An 18,554-nucleotide genomic window follows, 5' to 3' on the forward strand; every position below is an offset into this window, starting at 1 on the left:
GCTCTTATTTTTACATAGACTATCTAGTTTTATTTTATGTCTTTTCTTCCACTCAAATATTCTGTATACAGAGATTTATTTTTTTTTACTCCAAACTACAGAAAACGTATTTTTTTCAGGGCTCTTATTTCAGCTGTTCACTGTGTGCATGGATTCTCTTGAAAATGAAGTAGTAATAAGCTTTATGTTCATTTTTTTGTATGTACAATGTTTTAGGGAAGAGTCTTATCAATAATCTTGTCCATGGGAATACTTGCACAGAAATAAAAATATAGAAAAATCACATGATAACTGTGAATTCTCTCTGTAGTAATCACACGATCATATGTAATTTTGTACCTTGTGAAGTTCTTTTCCCACGGGTAGTTATTTCATTTCACAGAGTAGAGGAAGATTTGGCATTAACAGATGTAAAAGTTCTTGACTATGCAATTAGAATAAAATCCTTTTTCCTTGAAATTATGCCAATTTACAATGCTGTGAACAGAGGAACAAAAAAATTAACAGAATACTATAAAAAACTGAGGGGGGAAATAAACTAATGAAACACATAATTAACTGTACCTGGGCACAAAATTTTTTTTTTTTTTTTTTTTTATATTTGAGACAGATATTATCCTATTGCTCCTCAGTTTCTGTATCTTCCATAGGAAAAATTTTGCTTGACTAAAACCTTCCAGATTTGTCCTGTTAAATGGTACTTCTGGAGGGAGCACTATTTAATTGAGATATAAGTAATTCAGGACGTATCAGAAGAAATGTTAGAATTGGACATCATTGTGAGAGTAAGACATGTGCTCTGACTTTTAAATGCAATTAGAGTGGCATCCAGAAAGAGAAGGTATCATGGGGAAAAATGGCCATGAAGTTTGTAACCAAACATATTTGGGAAGCATGCAGGAAGTGTTGCATAAAATCTGATTAAAAGAGGCAGCAGAGGGAAAGGATTCAGAAGGGAAATGGGAAGAGTGCAAGGCTGAATTAATATATGCCCAAGTGTAAGAACGACCATCTGGCAGCTCATCCCTAACCTGTACCACCAGGAGAAAGGAAGCAAGGTTTAGATGCAGAAAAGATGAAGAAAACTAATCAAACGCTTAACAAATAGAAATAGGATAAAGAAAATTAGAAAGGTTCTAGAAAGCTTTGGTAAAGCTTGGGAAGAAGCAATGAAACTGGAGGAGAAGAGCAAGGCCATTGTACAGGGTAAGGGTTGATAAGGTGTTTGTAAGCGTGTAGCCTCTCACAGGCTTCGGTCCAGAAATCTGTAACCGAGCTGCAGGGCAATGTCTCCAGCTGCTGTTGTATGAGAAGAAAATGAAGGAAAAGATCTTGTACAGTATTGTTTCCAGACCAAAGAGCTAATGTCAGTACGGAGGAAAGATCTGTTCCTCATATTTGTGGCAGTCACGTGGGTGCATCTGTGTGGCTTTGAACATGAGTTCGAAGTGGTATAGTGGATGAGTGTGGGTTTGAGCGGGCGCTTAAATTCAAGCATCCATTCAGTTGTGTTGAATGAGAGTCTAAGCAAACATGGAGAAATTGAAATTTTTTGGTAAAGTGATATCTAAGGTTTGCAGCGTTTCAGCACCATACTGTTTTGTGGCAAACAGCAGCAAAAACTCAAATATGGTGTATGAGCACTTCTGTAAGTGGTGAAGGATGTATAGCAGGTAATGTTTCACACATACAATAGAGTCACTGCTGTTAAAATAAGCATCAAACAAATACAGGTACAATACTCTCTGTAGCCATATTGACCAAGATATGTATAGAAACATCACTGCCTATGATATGACCTTGACAAAACCTAGTCATAAATTTTAGAAGGAAATGAGTCAGTAATACAAGGAAGGGCACAGGTTGTGTTTATTAAAAGAAAGGAATAAAATCTTTCCAGCTTAAATTTCCCTAACTTTTGAACTTGTGTGTGTGTATATACATGTAACTTTATACATATATAACTTTGGTCTAGAATGGGAATGAGGTTCTATAAGAAATTAAACACATTTATTTGTATTCCAGAGTTTCTTCTGATTCAAATGTTAACTATCCAATTTATTAAGAGAAGACTTCTTTTTTGACATGTAAGGATCATTTACTTTTAATGGGAAAAAATTGCACCAGATCTGATTATCATATAAATTGTTCTTGAAATAAAATCAGTTAAAAGAAATAGGCAGTTGTCTGAACAATCCTATTGCTGGTAGTATCTTAAATCAACCCATCACTTTTGTTCCCCTGATGCTTCTCTTACCTAAGGGATATCACTTACTTATGATCAAATTTATCTTTGTTGGGGTAGATTGTTGCTAGTTTTAGTAAAGTTATCCTGAAGTAGTTAGGTCAGTAAGAGAAGTAGTTAAAAGAGAAAAAAAAGTCACTGAGGTGAATAAAACTATCTTAAATATAATGGTTCCCAGCTAGACAGAGAGTAATCAAAATGTATTCCACTTATTTTGTTTTCTAATGTGAGGAAACTTTGGCATTTATTTCACATGGAAGGATATTAGATAAGATTGTACAGCCAACGGGGTTCCTATTCATAGATACCCTTGTAAGCTGCTCTGGAGAATGGAAAATTCATGAGATAGTAAAAGTAATATAAAGATGTAATGCGATATTTTGCCTTTTGTCGCTGGGTCAAAGCTGGTTCAGGTGGGTACCATTCCAGACATAATTAGAGATACATGCTATATGCGTTGTTATCTTCTGGAGATTTTAAAGATTATACAAGATAGGCACATGTGCTAATATCTAGTTATAAGTAGTAGGACTTTGGTACAGTTAGTTCTATGTGAGCTTGGAGGAAATGATATATGCTTTTGATTGCCCACATCTTTCACAAGTTGTAAGTGCTGGCCGGTTCCAGCCCTTCCTCCTTCTCCACCTTTCTTGAGTTGGCTTCTCCAAAAGCACAGCAGAACTCTGCTTCTTTTCTCCTGATCCTTTGGTTGTCATTTCAGTTCTGGGGAACAGGAGCAGGGAAGAGTGCAAAAAGGGAAAAAAAGATGGAACCCTACCAAGCTTGCCTGTACTGTTAATGCTTTTGCTTTATTGTTTATATTTTAGCTGAGATGGTTAGTTTGAAAAGTTGATGCTTAACACATGCATGAGTTTGAAGGAAGGATCAAGTCAAGGTTATCAGTGACTAAATGAAACGGTAGTCTCTGGACAAAAGAGTTTTGTAGTGAAAAAATGATTATCAATAGAAGCAAAAATTTTCCTGACAAATCATTGCTGAACTTCCACTTGTGTTCTGGGGTGTTCTGGTTGTGACAGCAGTAAAGGGGTTGAACAGTAGAAATGATGGAGACAACAAAGAGGACTCTGTTGAGTAACTGGAGAATTAACTACTCTGAAAACAAATCAGAAGTTTAATACTATGATTTCTGAATATTTCTGTTCCATTTCATTCAAGCTTTTCCCCAAAAATACTTTCTTCAGTCTTTTTGGTGGCATATGGATAACTGTCTGAAACATCAGACCTGAGCAAACAGAAGTAGAAGTTTACATTCATTTTTAAGGCCTTCCCATGCAATTCTTTCTGCAATATGTCTGGGAATACAATAATATTTGAGGATAAAGGATACTGAGTTCAATAAGAACGCAAAAGCTTTCAAAACTACAGACCTTGAGAGGAATTTGGTCTCTATATTTCATTCATTCAATGTCATGACATAACTATACAATTCCACAGCTTTTAAAATTGCTTATTTTTTTCCCCGGTATTTTTGTTCCTGCAGAGAAATGTGTGCTTGCTTGGTTTTGCTAGGATGCAACATTTACTATGTGTTTTGTTTCATTTTAGAGATACAGGTGATATGAAGCAAATAACTCTTTCATGTAAGAGTTGTTCTTGCCCCCAGTTAAGTAAGGGCATTTTGGTACAGTGTACAACAATGCAAATAGTTGATGACGTGCAGGAAAAAAAAAGTTTTCTGTAATTTGTTAGTCAATAAGACTTTAGTCAGAAGGTTTTTGTGTAATATTAGAAATAGATTTCTCAGCACACTCTTTTCATGTGAAACTGTTGCAACAGCAAAATGCAAAGCTAATCAAGATGAAAAGCAACTTGCAGAAGTTCAGAACCTTGTGATAAATGCCTTTTAAAAGAGCCAGGTGTAAGATTTGTTGGTTCTGTAGCTGTGGGTTTCCACTAATTCTGAGGATGTGCCTTACCAGAAACCTACAACAGTAGTTTGAATATTTTTAATGTGCATGATGATAACAGACTATATACTTCCTCAGTCCCCCTTTTCCCTCCTACTTTTTTTGCTTCACATGTGTTAATCTGACATAATTAATTGCAATTGGGAGTGCTGTCAGTATTTTATCAGCTGCAGATTTGTAGAGTGGGTAAGCTGTTGATTATTAAGATTATTAAGAAGGTCCTCCTGATGACTCTGAGTGCTAGACATTGCTGGGGCCTGAGTATTTTTTTATTTTTATTTTTTTTTAGAAAAAGTTTTGTGCATGAAAATATAAGTGGTGAATATTTTCCAATGGAGTTAGAACTAAGATGGATCAGAAGACATAATTGCAGCCGTACAGACACATGGAACATTGATTCCATACCTGAATTTTTTTTGAGGCTCTATATGGGAGAAAGATCACCTACGTTTAATCAAATCAATCACATGTTCAAACCTAAAATGAATATTTTTCAGATAACCTGGCAATGCTGTCTGTGAATAAAATAAATGAAAAAATGTTGGTTTTGTCTAATCTCCACTTCACATCTACCTAATTAAAAAAAGTGAATAAATTGACCTTTTGCAAGTATTCCCAAGCCTTAGAAAGGAAATGTAAATAAATACTTTTAATTCAAAAGCCTGTAAACATATTTGATTCTTAATTAGTTTGTTTTGCTGACAGATGTCACAATCGAACAGCAGAAAAAAAAAAACCCTGAAGGGAGAAGGGCCAGACAAATACCAAGATACTTGGAGGGATATTTTTTTGTTTAGAGAAAAAGTTGTCCCAAAGCAAAAGAGAGGGTTTGCTCTTAACCCCAAGCTGTGTTAGCTACCTGGAGCAGAGATTTGTGTCTGTGCAGCAATATATCACTCAGCATAACTGAGTATATAGCTGTGGAGTTTTGGTTTTCTTTTTGTTGGGTTTTTTCTTTTTTTTCTCTTCTCCCCGCCCCCCCCCCCCCCCCCCCTTCCCTTTTCACAGGATGTCTTTGCCACAGAATGCTGTTCTCCCCTGTGCCTGGTAACATCTACATCCTTCTCATATGTTTACCTATCTGGGCCCTCCTGACTTTCTCAGTGAACTCCAAGAAGCCGTAAATGCAGGCAAAACCAAAGCAGTTAGTGCATTTTAGAGAGCAGGAGGTATCAGCACAGGAAGACAGTGTCAAAACTGGAGTGCAGTGATTCCTGCAGGTATGGGTGCCTCCCACAATAGTTAGAGGTTAATACATTCTCCCCCTTATTCAAGCCATAAAATCTCTTAGCAGGAAAAGGCTCACCCTCCTCACAGCTCTGAGTACAGCTCAGGCTGGTGAAGGTAACTTAGCTGCCTGGGGGTGTGGGATGAAAGCCCTGCACCAGCTGTCTTTAAGGGTTTCTAAACGGCATGGTCTGGGATGCTCTTATAGTGCCACTACAGAAGTCACACCAAGCTGTCAGTAGTCCCTGCTAAAATGGTCAGTGCCTGCACCCATCAGATTCCCTCAGATGTTTCCATCAAATAACACGTTCAGCTGAGTTGATTACACAGATCTAAGACTGAAAGTTGGTGAAAAATCTCCTCTTAATCAATGCCCAGTGCTGTGAAGGGGTAGGAGAGGGAGAACTTGGGGGCAAATCAGCATCCTGCCATCCTGTTGTGTGCACTGCTCAGAACATCCTGTACTGCCTCCCACCGTCACGTCTCCAAGCAGACTGTTTCCTCCAGACTCAAACTCTTGGAGACACACCAGGTGAGGCAGGGTGGTGTTATTTGGTAACTGCAATGGGGTGTGTGATGTGGCAGCGATACTGGCATCCAGGTAAGGAGGAGCGGGTGGGGAGGGGAGTTTCACGGGTGGGTAAGGACAAGGAAGGTCATGGACTTGGAGAGCCCTGTGTGGCTGGAGCTGTGCAGGAGGCAGTGTGTGTGTGTGTGTGTGTCTCCCAGGAAGAACAACCTGCTCTTACTGCTCAGGATAGGGTGCAGAAAGGTGCACCGGTGCTCCCGGGTGCAGTTTGAAGTTGGTGTTCTGGTGGCCCTTCTGTGCCAAGCAAGAGAGGGGATTGATTGCGCTGACTGATTATTTTGTGTGTTGGTTTCATTCCCCCCCCTCCACTCCCGACACACACACACACACACACACCCCCCACACACACACCCTCCTCGGCCACCCCCTAAGAGACAAGCTCTCCTAGGGAAGGCAGAAAACTATCTCAACCTGGGCACGGCAGACGGGGAGAAGCAGCACTAACCACTCCCAGCGGAGGGGCGGCACAGCCGGATGAGGCAGACGTGCGGCGTGTGAGGGGAAGAGCCCCCGACAGAGCCCCCCGCCCCGCTAGGCAGCCTGCAGGCAGCCCTGCCCTCTCCAGGAAGGCTCTCTCGCCACGCCTGCTCTGGGGGAGCCCTTGGGAGGGCGCAGGGGCACTGGCCCAGCTCCGGCCGAGAAGGGGGTGCGCCGAAAAAGCCCCATCAAATCCACACCTAGAGGAGGACAACGGCGTGGGAAGAGGGGGAGGGAGGGAAGACGGGGAGGACAACGCAACTCACATGCCAACCTCGCAGCAGGCTCTTTCTCCAGGAAGCGAATCCCCGGCGCTCCCGGGGAGCTCTGCCCCAGCGCCGCGGAGGGGATAAGGATGAAGCACCGCCTCGACCGCGCCGGCAGCCGCTGCAGCACCACGGACAGCGCCCGCCCCGTCCGGCCACGTTGAGCGGCGTTTCAGCACCGGGGACAGCGGCACTTCGGCACAGCGGACAGCGCCATGGGGGGCCGCGCCCGCGCAGCGCAGCGCTCCGCGCCTCTAGAGTGAAGCGGACCCGGCCCCGACGCGCACATGTAAGCTGCTGCCCCTGCGGGGAGCGGCGGGCAGCCGCGGGGCTCTGCCTCTTCCAGAGCCGGCTCTCCTTTCAGCTCCTCTGAGAAGCGCCCTGGCTCTAATGCCAGTCCCTAGTCGCGACCTGGGAAGTTTTGTTGGGGTTAGAGGTGTCTCGGTGCGACTCGGTCTCCTACAAGCCTGAGTATGGGCTAGCGTGAGCGAGGTGGGTGGCTGCGTGTGAAATTGGTTTGGCGTTCTACCCTTGGAATTTGTGCAAAGGTGCTTGGTCTCGGGGTAACTTGAAGGGCTTGTTTGTCTACTGGCCACATGGTTTGGAGCCACGCTGTTGTCTTCTCTTGTAGCTGGGTGAATTTTCTAAAGGTTTATTTTTGCTGGAAACAGTGTGGTCAAGGTGAAATGAGGAAAAATGAGAGGTCTAAATACAGGATACTGTATCATGCCTGTTGCAGCTTGCTGGGTCTAACAGTTGTCAAGAGTCCTTCTCTCCACGTTTTTTCTTGTTTTGAAATGACTATGAAGTGAGCAATGAAAAGGGGGCAGCAATAGGGAAAAATTAAATACAGCCAGAACCGAGACTACCAGTTCTTTTCAAAGGTTTTTCTTCTCTTTTTAATAGAACTGTTGAAAATCAGCGTTACACTGCCCCCTGCTTGCACAATTAGAAATATTTTTTGTTGCTCTCATCAGTAGTAAAAATTTATGAATGAACAGGTATTCCTCTGTTGTGCTCTCAGAATGATCTGAGCCTGAGTTTTGAAGTGTTTCAACAGTGAGGGTAAATTGTTCCTAGTTCCAAAAACCAAATTTCAAAAAGACTGATTATTGTTTTGGTAGTTCATTTGGTGGCCAGACATGTTAATGAATAGACAATGGTAGAGAATGTCAAAGTAGTCTTGATTTTGATATATGTCTCACACGTGTTCTAGGATACTGTTGTAATAATCAGTCATCTTCAGGAACATATATTAAGGAGAAGCAAGGAAGGAAGGAAGGAAAAAACCCCCAGTATATATATTCTAAAACAAGAAGAAATTGAATACAAGAACTGAGGTGATTATTTTACAGTCTCTCCTGCTGTAAAAGTCTTGTATTGGTGCATGACATTGCTTTGGAATGGGAAAGAAAATGCTAATGCTTAGATTACAAGAAGGGGGAGGGTGACACAACTGAGAAGCAGTGCATGGGGTTTTGTGAAAGATAGCTGGTAGAAAGCCAAATTCCATTTCCTTCCCCCCCCCCCCCCCCCCCCCCCCAAACCACAGAGCAGAGCTGCCTCCTTTCTAACAGAGATCAGGCAGGATGTGAAAATTTATATCCTGGTAAAGATTTGGTGGTCTATCCTCAATGTTTCTGGGTTATTGGCCTCAGACCTTGTACTTCATGACAAGAAGATGATGGGAGTGTTAGTGTGTATCATTCATCAGCATCCCTTCATGACATGAGAGGCCTGGTTTGTCTTCTTGACTGTATCTCACCCTGCCATATCTTAAAAGGATTTGAAAAGGTGTGGTTTGCTGACTGCACCTGTACTACCTCAAAGAGAGAGGTCTGTTTTCAAACTTTGACCTTGAAATATCATTTTCTTTAATCTATATGAGCAGTGGTGGGGAGGGGATATTGCTTCCTGCAACTGCTTTGTAGAACTACTTTGCAAGTGAACGAATACCTGCTTGAATAGAGCTAAAAAATTATATTGATTGTCCCTAGATATGCATGCAACTTTTCATGTAGGAGAAGGACCATGTTGCTAACAGTACTGAATTAATGTTTTGGATGTCCTAAGATTAAATAAAGTGGCACTTAACATTTCAAAGCATAGAAATCTTTGGAATAAGCTGCTGTTAATCAAAAACAACCACCCCAAATGATATTGAGACTGTATACGTGGTAAGTCAGCAGTGTGAGGAAAAGGATACTTAAAACTTTTGCCTTAAAGGATAGCATCTTGATTTAAGGTAAGATTTAGAAGGCTGTTTAAGATAGTGGAGGAAAGGAGGGTATCAGAGAGCTCTAGTAATATATGCCTATGCAGCATTTGGAATGCCAGAGTAGCCTATTGCATATAGGATAACAAATGTGTGCAGTTTGTGCTCCTGATCTGAAGTCTGGAGTCTGCTACAAAATACGTTGCAATTTTTTTTAACTAAAAGATGCAACATCCTACTATTTTTGCTCTGAACAATTTGACTTTATCTTTTGATAGGATTCATTTCTATATCAATTTGTGTCTGCTTGTAGAACTTAATTTCTTTAATTTTAATTCATGTTTATAGCATGTCTTGGATGATCAGGTTTTCTGTGTTGGAAGCAAAGGTCAATAGAGGAAAATGGTCCATTTGATGTATAAAGCTGTGGCAATTCCAAAGAGGCCTCAGGGAGTCTGCAGCCCTGATTCTTTTTAGAAATATTGGTGTAAGTGGAAAGAAAAATAATAAGTAAAGTGTCAATCTGACAGTTTCTGAGGCTTTGCAGGAACTGGGGTAATGCTTTCAAAAGGGCTTTCAGAAACTTAAATTTCCTTTTCAACAAGACAGAGTCAATGTCTCATCAAAGCCCACTCTGATGGTTGCTTTACCCGATGTGAGGCATAGTATAGGTTACTTATCTTAAGTTTCTTCTGTAGCTTCTGGACAAAGGAGGCCATTGAAAGGGCACAGGGAGACTCCTGCCAACATCTCTGCACTGACTGAAAGCAAACTCAAAGAGCAGTCAGAGACTGTAAGTTCTTAAAGCTACCTTTGTAAATGCCCTGCTTAATTTTTAGGCTTTAAGAAAAATAAAGGTTGACACCACCTGAGAAATCTAGAATTGCCACAGTACCTAATACCCATTGATTTCTATACCTATTCAGATGTTTTAAAAACACAGACAGATGCTATTCAGCCTGTCCTACATGCTTTTAAAGTTCTGGTTCAAAGCCATGTGTAAAAACTCTAATTTAGCCTCTTAAGGCATTTAGGCCTTTGAAAATTTTCTCCAATCTTTAGCTCTAGGTGGTAGCCCTGCCCCTCTGTAGGTTCTTGTGTGGGACTAGAGAGGCAGCAGAAGGTCCTGCGTGACATAGTCTGGAGCACTGCAGAAAGGAGGATCAAGGAGAAAGGATGTTTGCTGGGTAAGCTCAATATGAAGCAGGCCAGTTTCCTTCCAATGTCTACCTTGTTCTACACCTCTGGTATTCCGACTAGTTAAGAGAGTGTGGTTGCAAAACCAGAGAACTTCAGCTTCGACGGTGTTTTCAGTGACACCACAGTAAGAACAAATTTCACGTTACGCCGTGTTTTCATTTCAGATGTTGAGTGTCTCAGCGCCTGGTACCGTCAGTGCAAGTTGCAAGGACCTACTCTAAGCCACTTTAATTAGAAGCCAAGATGCTCCCAGAGGATGATTTGTTAAGAGCTAAATCACCTTTCAGAAATTGCTATTCTTCTCTGCTCACCACAGGAGTCCAGACATCTTATGGCTCCCTCAGCTGTGTAAAGCTGGATGCACTTTGCTGCAAACAGCACTTAGGCTCTGAAATTTTTGGTTTTCTTTTCCCAGAACATTTTCTCTCCAACAACACTGCATATGTTGGCATCCTTTCCTAGAAAAACACAATATTTAATTGCAGTGCCTGATGAGTTTGATCACTAGCTGTCTCAATAAAATATGCAAATACAGAGTCATTTCAATGCAAAGCACCTTTAAACAAAAATGGTAAGATAAATGCAATCAAGTTACAATTACTTTTTTTTAAGAGGGCACATTACACATGCTCAGTAAATATGATTAGTTCTAAAACTGCCTGTGCATAACTGAAAAGCAGAATAGAAAAAGGTACAGTCATGACATTACAGTAGGGTTCAGTCTTCAAGATCTTCAGCTGCTGCATACATTACTCTTTGCACTACCACTTCTCTATCACGATTCAGTGCTCAGGTCAAACATAATTATAACTTTCTTTTCAGAACAGAGGTTGATAGCTGAGAATTTCTCATGAAATTATTCAAAGTTAAAAGTATAATTTTTTATTCATCTCCTGTTCTCTGTAAAGATGATAAAGTGCGATAGCTGAGATATTGATCTTCCCTGCTCATGAGCAAGACTGGGGGTCATAATTCATCTGAGGTGAAGCCCTCTGAATTATGGTGCTCTTAGCCTTACCTGCAGGCAGTGGAGATCAATTCCATGCTGCAGGCATCCCTGCAGAACATTTATTGTAAGATAAATGTTGAATAGTAATTATCTTTTCAGAGGACAGGTATGCTTTTCCGTTTCCTCTTTTTCTGATGCAGTTTCTGTTGTTAGAAACAGCGTATGAGTCCAGTGCTCTCTCTGAATTGAAGAAAGTGAAATGAAGGTCCTTTTCTTGGCATGTTATTACATGTACAACAAACCGGTGTGGATTAGCTCTAGGCCAAACTCTAACCTCCTTTCTCAGGCAAAAATCTTAGAACCGGACCAATGGTAATATTTTATGTAGTTTTATGTTTACTTTGGGAGTGATTATAAGGTTATCTATCTGGGCTCTCCTTTAGAGGTAATAACATACCAAGAGAGAAAAGTTTTCTAAGAAAAAAACAACAAAGTATCAAGAATTTTAGTGGACATCAGGCAAAATATCTAATAGATTCCTCACTGCTGGAAATGATGCATATTTCTGAGTTGCCTCCAGTACTGACCATCAAATATAACAAATACAAGGATGCCAAATATCTTACCACACGTGGTTTTTCTGAACATCAGAAAAGCCAAGTAGAACTCTTCCAGCTGGAAGCAGCTATTGCAATTAACTGCCCTAAAATATTTAGGCATGTGCAATCCTGCCACACTCATGGGTCATCACTGAGCAGCAAGAGGAGCTGGATTGGTTTCCACTTGATCCCGGCAACAGTTGCTTAAGCCAACACCAGCTCATCCTTTCAAGTTGCTTAACATTTTAAGAGGTTTAATTTAACATCGAGGAAATCCCAAGACTGCAAATGTGTAAAGTGCTTTCTGGTACTATAAGTCCCCATTTTAACAAAGTCACAGTTCAGAAGCGTTTATTTGTATGTACAGTCCTTACTTGAACTCAGTATGACTTTAGTGCAGGTTTAAAAGTTAGATCCTGTCCTGAATAGCTAAGGTCATGAGCTCCAGTTTAGATAAGCACTTTTGTCTATGGTTAAATATTTCATTTTCAGCACGTCAGTCCTCTTGGCCTCACTGGGAGTGCTTCTGAGATGAACGCTAATTGCTGAGGACAACACAGTGTGCACGCGCATGTGTGTGTGCGCGCGCACATGCACATAGGTGTGTGCAAAATTTAGACTCCAGGGAAATCAATGAAACTCGTACCGGTAACTTCAAAGGGGCCCCAGTCTTAGCCCAGGCATTTTGCTGCTTTAGAGACGTCTGTCTCCCTGTCAGTGTTGGATATGTTAATGGTATATTTTTTTTAGCTGTTATTATTTTCTCTTACAGAAAACTTAATGTAATATTGGGAATTAATTTACTTAACCATATCTCCTTCATTATTCTTATGTCCCTCATCTCTGTACTTCTTCAACTTGCAACCACACTGGAAGGGATTAGTTTTAAGATTCCTATAGCACTTTATCTCTCAATGGAGTATGGGATATGTTCTGTTTCTTCCAGCATTTATTAAGTTGTTATACTGATGCATCAAAGCTTAAGGGGAGAGGTACTTAATTATGAACATCTCTTTCAACTGTGTATGGTCATAAAATTGCTTTCTTAGGATTTATTTAAATTTTAATGTAGCTGCTAAAAATTTGCTTTAAAAATTGTTTGAAACTCTTCAGTACTAGCTTTCTGTTCTAAATCAGTAAAAAAGTGATGAATCAAAATGACAGATGCATATATGTATATTAGTTCCCTAAGAAAAGATACCTGGAGAATTTCTGTGTCCTGGCACTTCAGGTATTTTGGGTTTCTGATACCTTTTGTTTTCCTGGGTTTTTGCTTGATTCCATTACTCTTTTCTTACGTATTATCGAAGGCAATGTATCTACTCCACTTTGTCTCCTGGCACGTTTCCCTCTCGCCATTCATGACAGCACTTTCAAACTCCAGTAGTATTTTTTCAGAACTTTTCATTGACTGAAGGTCAAAACTGACTTGGAGAACAGATGGAGCATCGAAGGATGAACCTTTGCCGCCCACTGACCATTAACACCTGCTTATTTGTTACATCTGCCCACTGCAGCTTAGAGTCTCCTGAAAATTTTACCCAAGTGATTTTGGACTTGCTATCAGACTGAATGCAAATGCTTTTTGTGAAAGAGGTGTTGTTTTTACCTTTTTTACTCAGGCTGCACATTCTGTGGACTTAGGATAGCAATTAAGTCCACATGCCTAGACTCTAAAAGAGGGACTATGATTTTGTTGAGATGCTGCCGCAATAAAATTACAAAAAGAAGAGCAACATCGACATGGCACTGAATGCAAAGTATGAATGTTTCAAAACACAGATTTAGGATTTCAGTTAATTTCATATAACGTTGTGTTTACTCCCCCTTGAGCCTGGTTGCACATAGCATAGTTTTCTTTGAGGGTCCCAGTGAAGGTAGAATACGAACAGTTTGTCTCCATCCCGCCAACTCCAAGGGAAGGCACCTCAGCCACATAATCAGCGGGAAACTAATGATCATTTCTGATCTGCACTGTGTTCTTGTCTTTCTGCGGTAGCTCTCTGAAAGATACTTACTGGGGAGCGATGCGACACTAAATCAGGAGTATTTCTGTGTTTTTCACTGGCCCTTGGATTTGGAGTAGCTGTCAACTGTATTTCAGAGAGAAAATTAGACAGTCATTCATTAAACTGCTCTAGATCAGGAAACAGAAAAATGGTATTATGTAGCATGAAAAAAGCAGTGAATGAAAAGGTGGTTTACTTGTACCAGCTGAATCTTAGCAGAATATGCAATATATTTATCCTTGTTATTGTGTGTTTAAAATTAGAAGCATGTGTTTTAACTCCATGGAACATAGTTTATTGGCCTGATTCAAGATCTATTGACATGGGGAGTCCTGCTAACTTTCTTAAGGACTCATCCCCTCAAGGATAAAATCAAGAAGAGTAATTTGGAGAAATATTATGTTGTGGATATCATTCCTAAGTACTGTGTTATGAAGTTCTAAACAATAAAAATGGAAAAAAATGTATTCATACATTATTTTTTTAAAATATATCTCCAGTTAAGAATGTGCTCTGTATCCTTGTTGAAATCCAGAAGGGTGTACAAGTCAGAAGAGAACTTGTCTGTTCTGAAAACTAATCTTTATTCCACATGTATCCTAAATAATTTTGAACAACTGGTCCCAATCATAAAAAGCTAGCAAGATCTGATCATAATGACACATTTCTAACCTTATTTCAGGTTATGTGATATTATGATACTCTGAGAATATAACCAACTTTCCTTTCTGGTTTTCTGCAGGTTGAGAAACAGCAATTATAAAAACATGCATCGAAGGCACACAACCCTTCGGGAGAAGGGCCGGAGGCAGGCCATCCGGGGCCCAGCCTACATGTTCAATGAGAAAGGGACCAGCCTGACTGCAGAAGAGGAACGTTTTCTCGATTCTGCAGAATATGGCAACATTCCCGTTGTGCGAAAAATGCTGGAGGAATCCAAAACCTTGAACTTTAATTGCGTCGATTATATGGGACAAAATGCCCTTCAGTTAGCTGTAGGGAATGAACATCTGGAAGTGACAGAGCTCCTCCTCAAAAAGGAGAATCTCGCTCGAGTTGGAGATGCGCTTTTATTAGCCATCAGTAAAGGATACGTGCGCATTGTAGAAGCAATATTAAACCATCCAGCCTTTGCACAAGGACAGCGTCTCACACTCAGCCCCCTTGAGCAGGAACTGAGAGATGATGATTTTTATGCTTACGATGAAGATGGCACTCGGTTCTCCCATGACATTACCCCTATCATACTTGCTGCCCACTGCCAGGAGTACGAAATTGTTCACATCTTACTTCTAAAAGGCGCACGGATTGAAAGGCCACATGACTATTTTTGCAAGTGCAATGAATGTATTGAGAAGCAGAGGAAAGATTCCTTTAGTCACTCTCGATCGAGAATGAATGCCTACAAAGGATTAGCCAGTGCCGCTTATTTGTCTCTTTCCAGTGAAGATCCTGTCCTTACCGCGTTAGAGCTAAGCAATGAACTGGCCAGACTAGCCAACATTGAAACTGAATTTAAGGTAACTTACCACTCTGCCTTTTCCCTTGGGCTGAATGCGTTCAGGGTACTGTATGTTTTACATGTTTGATCAAGTCTTGGTTTGCCGTTTCAGGGGGTGGGGGAGGAAACAGAAGCCACAGAAACTGCCAGATGTGTTAACGAAACATAGATTCAGATCACTGTGCGTTCTCCAGTTAATAAGTATTTGGGACTGATTATCACATATTATAATAGACACATCCTTACTCGGAGTTTTCATGTTGCACACTGTGATTACTTAGAATATTTAGTTTGCAGCAGGAATAAAAATTAGAATATTACAAAAATGGAGACTCATTTTTTGTAAGAAAGGTAAGTCTCTTTGAGCAATCTAGTCTGGAGGCAGAGCTCTAGAAGCTGGTTTAATGGCTTAAGAATCCAGTACATCTAGTTCTGTTACAATGATAAAAGGTATAAATTAAGTAATTTTGGTTCTCTGTAAAATACTTTAAATTGCATTGCATCTTAATGGTTTGGTACTGCATCTACATATGATGAATTTCATAAAAAAGCAGGAGAGAAATGATCAAGACATCGTTGTGAGGTTTATCATCATGCCAAACATAACAGTGGAACTTGCAGAACTCTCTTGTAAGTTACTCAAGATTGCGATTATCATAATGAGTTTGTAAATGTCCAATGTCATTTGCATTATTTCTCTCAGTCATTTCCATGACATAAATAGCATTGTCTCCCTTTCTAAAATAAATTAGTCATGACAAAACTCATTTTCACTGGCTCAGTCATCAACATAAGACTATTTTCTAACTTATTATTATTGTGCAGATCAGTGACACTGGGGTAATAAAATCTATGTTGTGAGTAAACTGGGGTAGGATGCCTGCCAGGAATCCATTATTTTTAATTTAGAAAACTATTCAAGTGTTAAAGCATCCATTTCAGGATTTGTAGCTATATGATCTCCAATTTCAAAGTGAGAAGAAAGCATGTTCTCAGGCTGTTGCCTTTGAAACTCTGTAGTAAGTCTCTAACAGGAAAAAATACCCAAACCACTGAGCTCTTTTGGCAATAAAATTAGGGCAAAATCTCGCAAACTCTTTTTACCCACGTGAATCAGAATTGCAAGGACACAATAATTTAAAAGGGAGTTTTTACTTGTATGGTGTTCAGTCCTACTGAAGCATCCTCATTGGGTTCAGTGAATCTGGCTGCTTGAGTGAGAGTTACTCTGGTGTGAAAGCACAGTGTGCTCACACCCACAGTTAACAACATTAATCTCATTAATGTTCCAGCTTCTTTTCAGTAGAAAAATATATATTGTGTGGAGCATGAGCTGCCTCAGTATTGCATGCCTGTCAATTCTGATAAGTGTCTTGCTGCAGAAAAATAAATCTATTTCTGTGAGAATGCCTCCTTTTGTTCATGGAGGTGCCAACGTGGTCTAGACTGGCACTGACAGATACATGAATCTTCCAGGAGCAAACAAGCAATCAAATGTTAAATAGTCTCATGGTGGTTGTATCTCCCCAGCACTGGCAAATAGATGTGAGTAAATCAATACCAGAAAACCCATTAGAAACCCTTTGCCACGTTGCTGTATTTCCAGGTAGGCTTTCCAATTTCATTGCCTTGTTGGAAGGTTCTGTACACCACACATCAGCGTATGTTAGTGAAGTACCTCAGAAGTACCCATGCCACTAGCTTACTTCAAAGTCGTCACATTCCTTTAGTATATTAATGCTTCCAGAAATAAGAAACTTCTCAAGATTATAATGTATTTGCACCGTAGGAAAAAAAAATCAGATGTATGTATTTATGCAAAAATATTTATTCTTATTAACATAATCAGTGTGGTGTGGAATAGGGTATTAATAAAACAGTAGGGTTTGGGTTTTTTTCACAGAACATGACATTTTGAGAATTCACTTGTAGAAAAGAACACGATTGCTGAAAATGTATTTAAGAAGCCCACAAATGATGAAAATTTATGAAGTCAGACAAGCTCCAGAGGAGGGGGTTTTGTGCATAAAATAATACTTTCCTAGAATTTTTAATTTTTATTGCTAAAGTTCTGTAATCACAATTGGCACTCAACAGATTTATAGAATTATCACTTGGGATTATTTCAGAATAGTTATTTATATGCAATCTTAGCAATACAGTTTTCAGGAGGTACAAAAAGTCCTTGAAACCAAAGGACATGAATAAGATTTAATAATGTAGGTGGACAAATAGTAATTAAGTAACCTCTGAAGAAACTCCTAGCATGAGCTAATTAAAATATAAATGCAATGCCTCTCACCTGCTGCTTGCTGCCCTAAATCTCTTATGCAATAGCACTATTTAGCACATCAGACTGAGGAGCCAGTACATGCACTATGATTTTAGAGAACAAGAAATTTTTTAGGTGAGTTGCCTCTTTGTACAGATATGAACGGTGAACCAAACCAGCTACGTGAACGCTTTAAAGCAGAAAAGTTGCATTAGCTGTGGTTGGCCACAGTTTGAGAGAGACTCCAATAAAGATTACTAGCTGAAAATCATTTTATCCATTCTTTTTTACAGCGGCAGCAGCTGAATAGATTGTTCTCTCCCTAAATTGCTCAGATTCAGTCATACACTGCAGTTCTCATGAAATGTCTTTGCATAAGCATCGCACAACACAAAGTAGTACGGGAGTGTTATTGAGGTGAAAATGGGAGTCTGGACACGTGCTAGATCACACTGCTGGCCTTTAGCAGCCTTTCTGTTGACCAATCAATAGGTCTTTAATAGCGAGAGTAGATGTTGTGGCTATCAGTCTGGTATGGGTACGCCGCCCTATTGAACTCCTTTCTTGATGTGTTGATTTATGCTCAAAAGCAAGGTCAAGACAGTCAGCTACTATGTGGCTTCCCACATGCTGAAGAGAATAATAACAGTGGAGACTTGGAGCTGGAAGAAAGAGGGAAGCTGTCGGAATCAGTCGATGCTGATGGTTTTACTGGAGCAGATACTCAGTTGGGGTAAATCAGTGCTTTTTCACTGAAGCTTAGATGGGGCTACAGAAGATAAGGATCCGTCACAGTATTTAGAACAAATGTATAGTTTGGATCCATGTTGCTGTGCCATTATTTCAACCAAATGTCAGCTTTTGCAATGCTTTTTGAAGAGGAGAGGAAAAAAGTGGAATAATGTTACATTCACATAGAAGTAATTTTGGTTTTTCCTTAAATTCTCTAGTGTCAAAATCTTACAAAAAAGTTTTCTTGTGAATGGGAGAAAAATTACTTTGAAAGATGTAGTCCATGAGTCTAGAAATAAGTACTCCCCCTTCCCCAAAATAAGATGAAAAATATTGAACCAGTTG

The 18,554-nt window shown here is 40.1% G+C and overlaps 1 protein-coding gene across 3 annotated transcripts in view; it reads left to right on the forward strand.

Moving 5' to 3' along the window:
- Positions 1-14,453: 14,453 nt before the first annotated feature.
- Positions 14,454-18,554, forward strand: part of TRPC7 (transient receptor potential cation channel subfamily C member 7) — a 70,514-nt gene continuing 66,413 nt past the window's right edge. For 2 of the 3 annotated variants that reach the window (XM_075766560.1, XM_075766561.1), the window contains exon 1: positions 14,523-15,224. In XM_075766560.1, the coding sequence (XP_075622675.1) occupies positions 14,538-15,224 (687 nt within the window). In that variant the 5' untranslated portion in view covers positions 14,523-14,537. Of the gene's footprint in view, positions 15,225-18,554 lie in introns of all 3 variants that reach the window. The other variant, XM_075766558.1, reaches the window with a different exon arrangement.

Source organism: Balearica regulorum, chromosome 14 (genome assembly GCF_011004875.1).
Source record: "Balearica regulorum gibbericeps isolate bBalReg1 chromosome 14, bBalReg1.pri, whole genome shotgun sequence".
Classification (NCBI taxonomy): Eukaryota; Metazoa; Chordata; class Aves; order Gruiformes; family Gruidae; genus Balearica; species Balearica regulorum.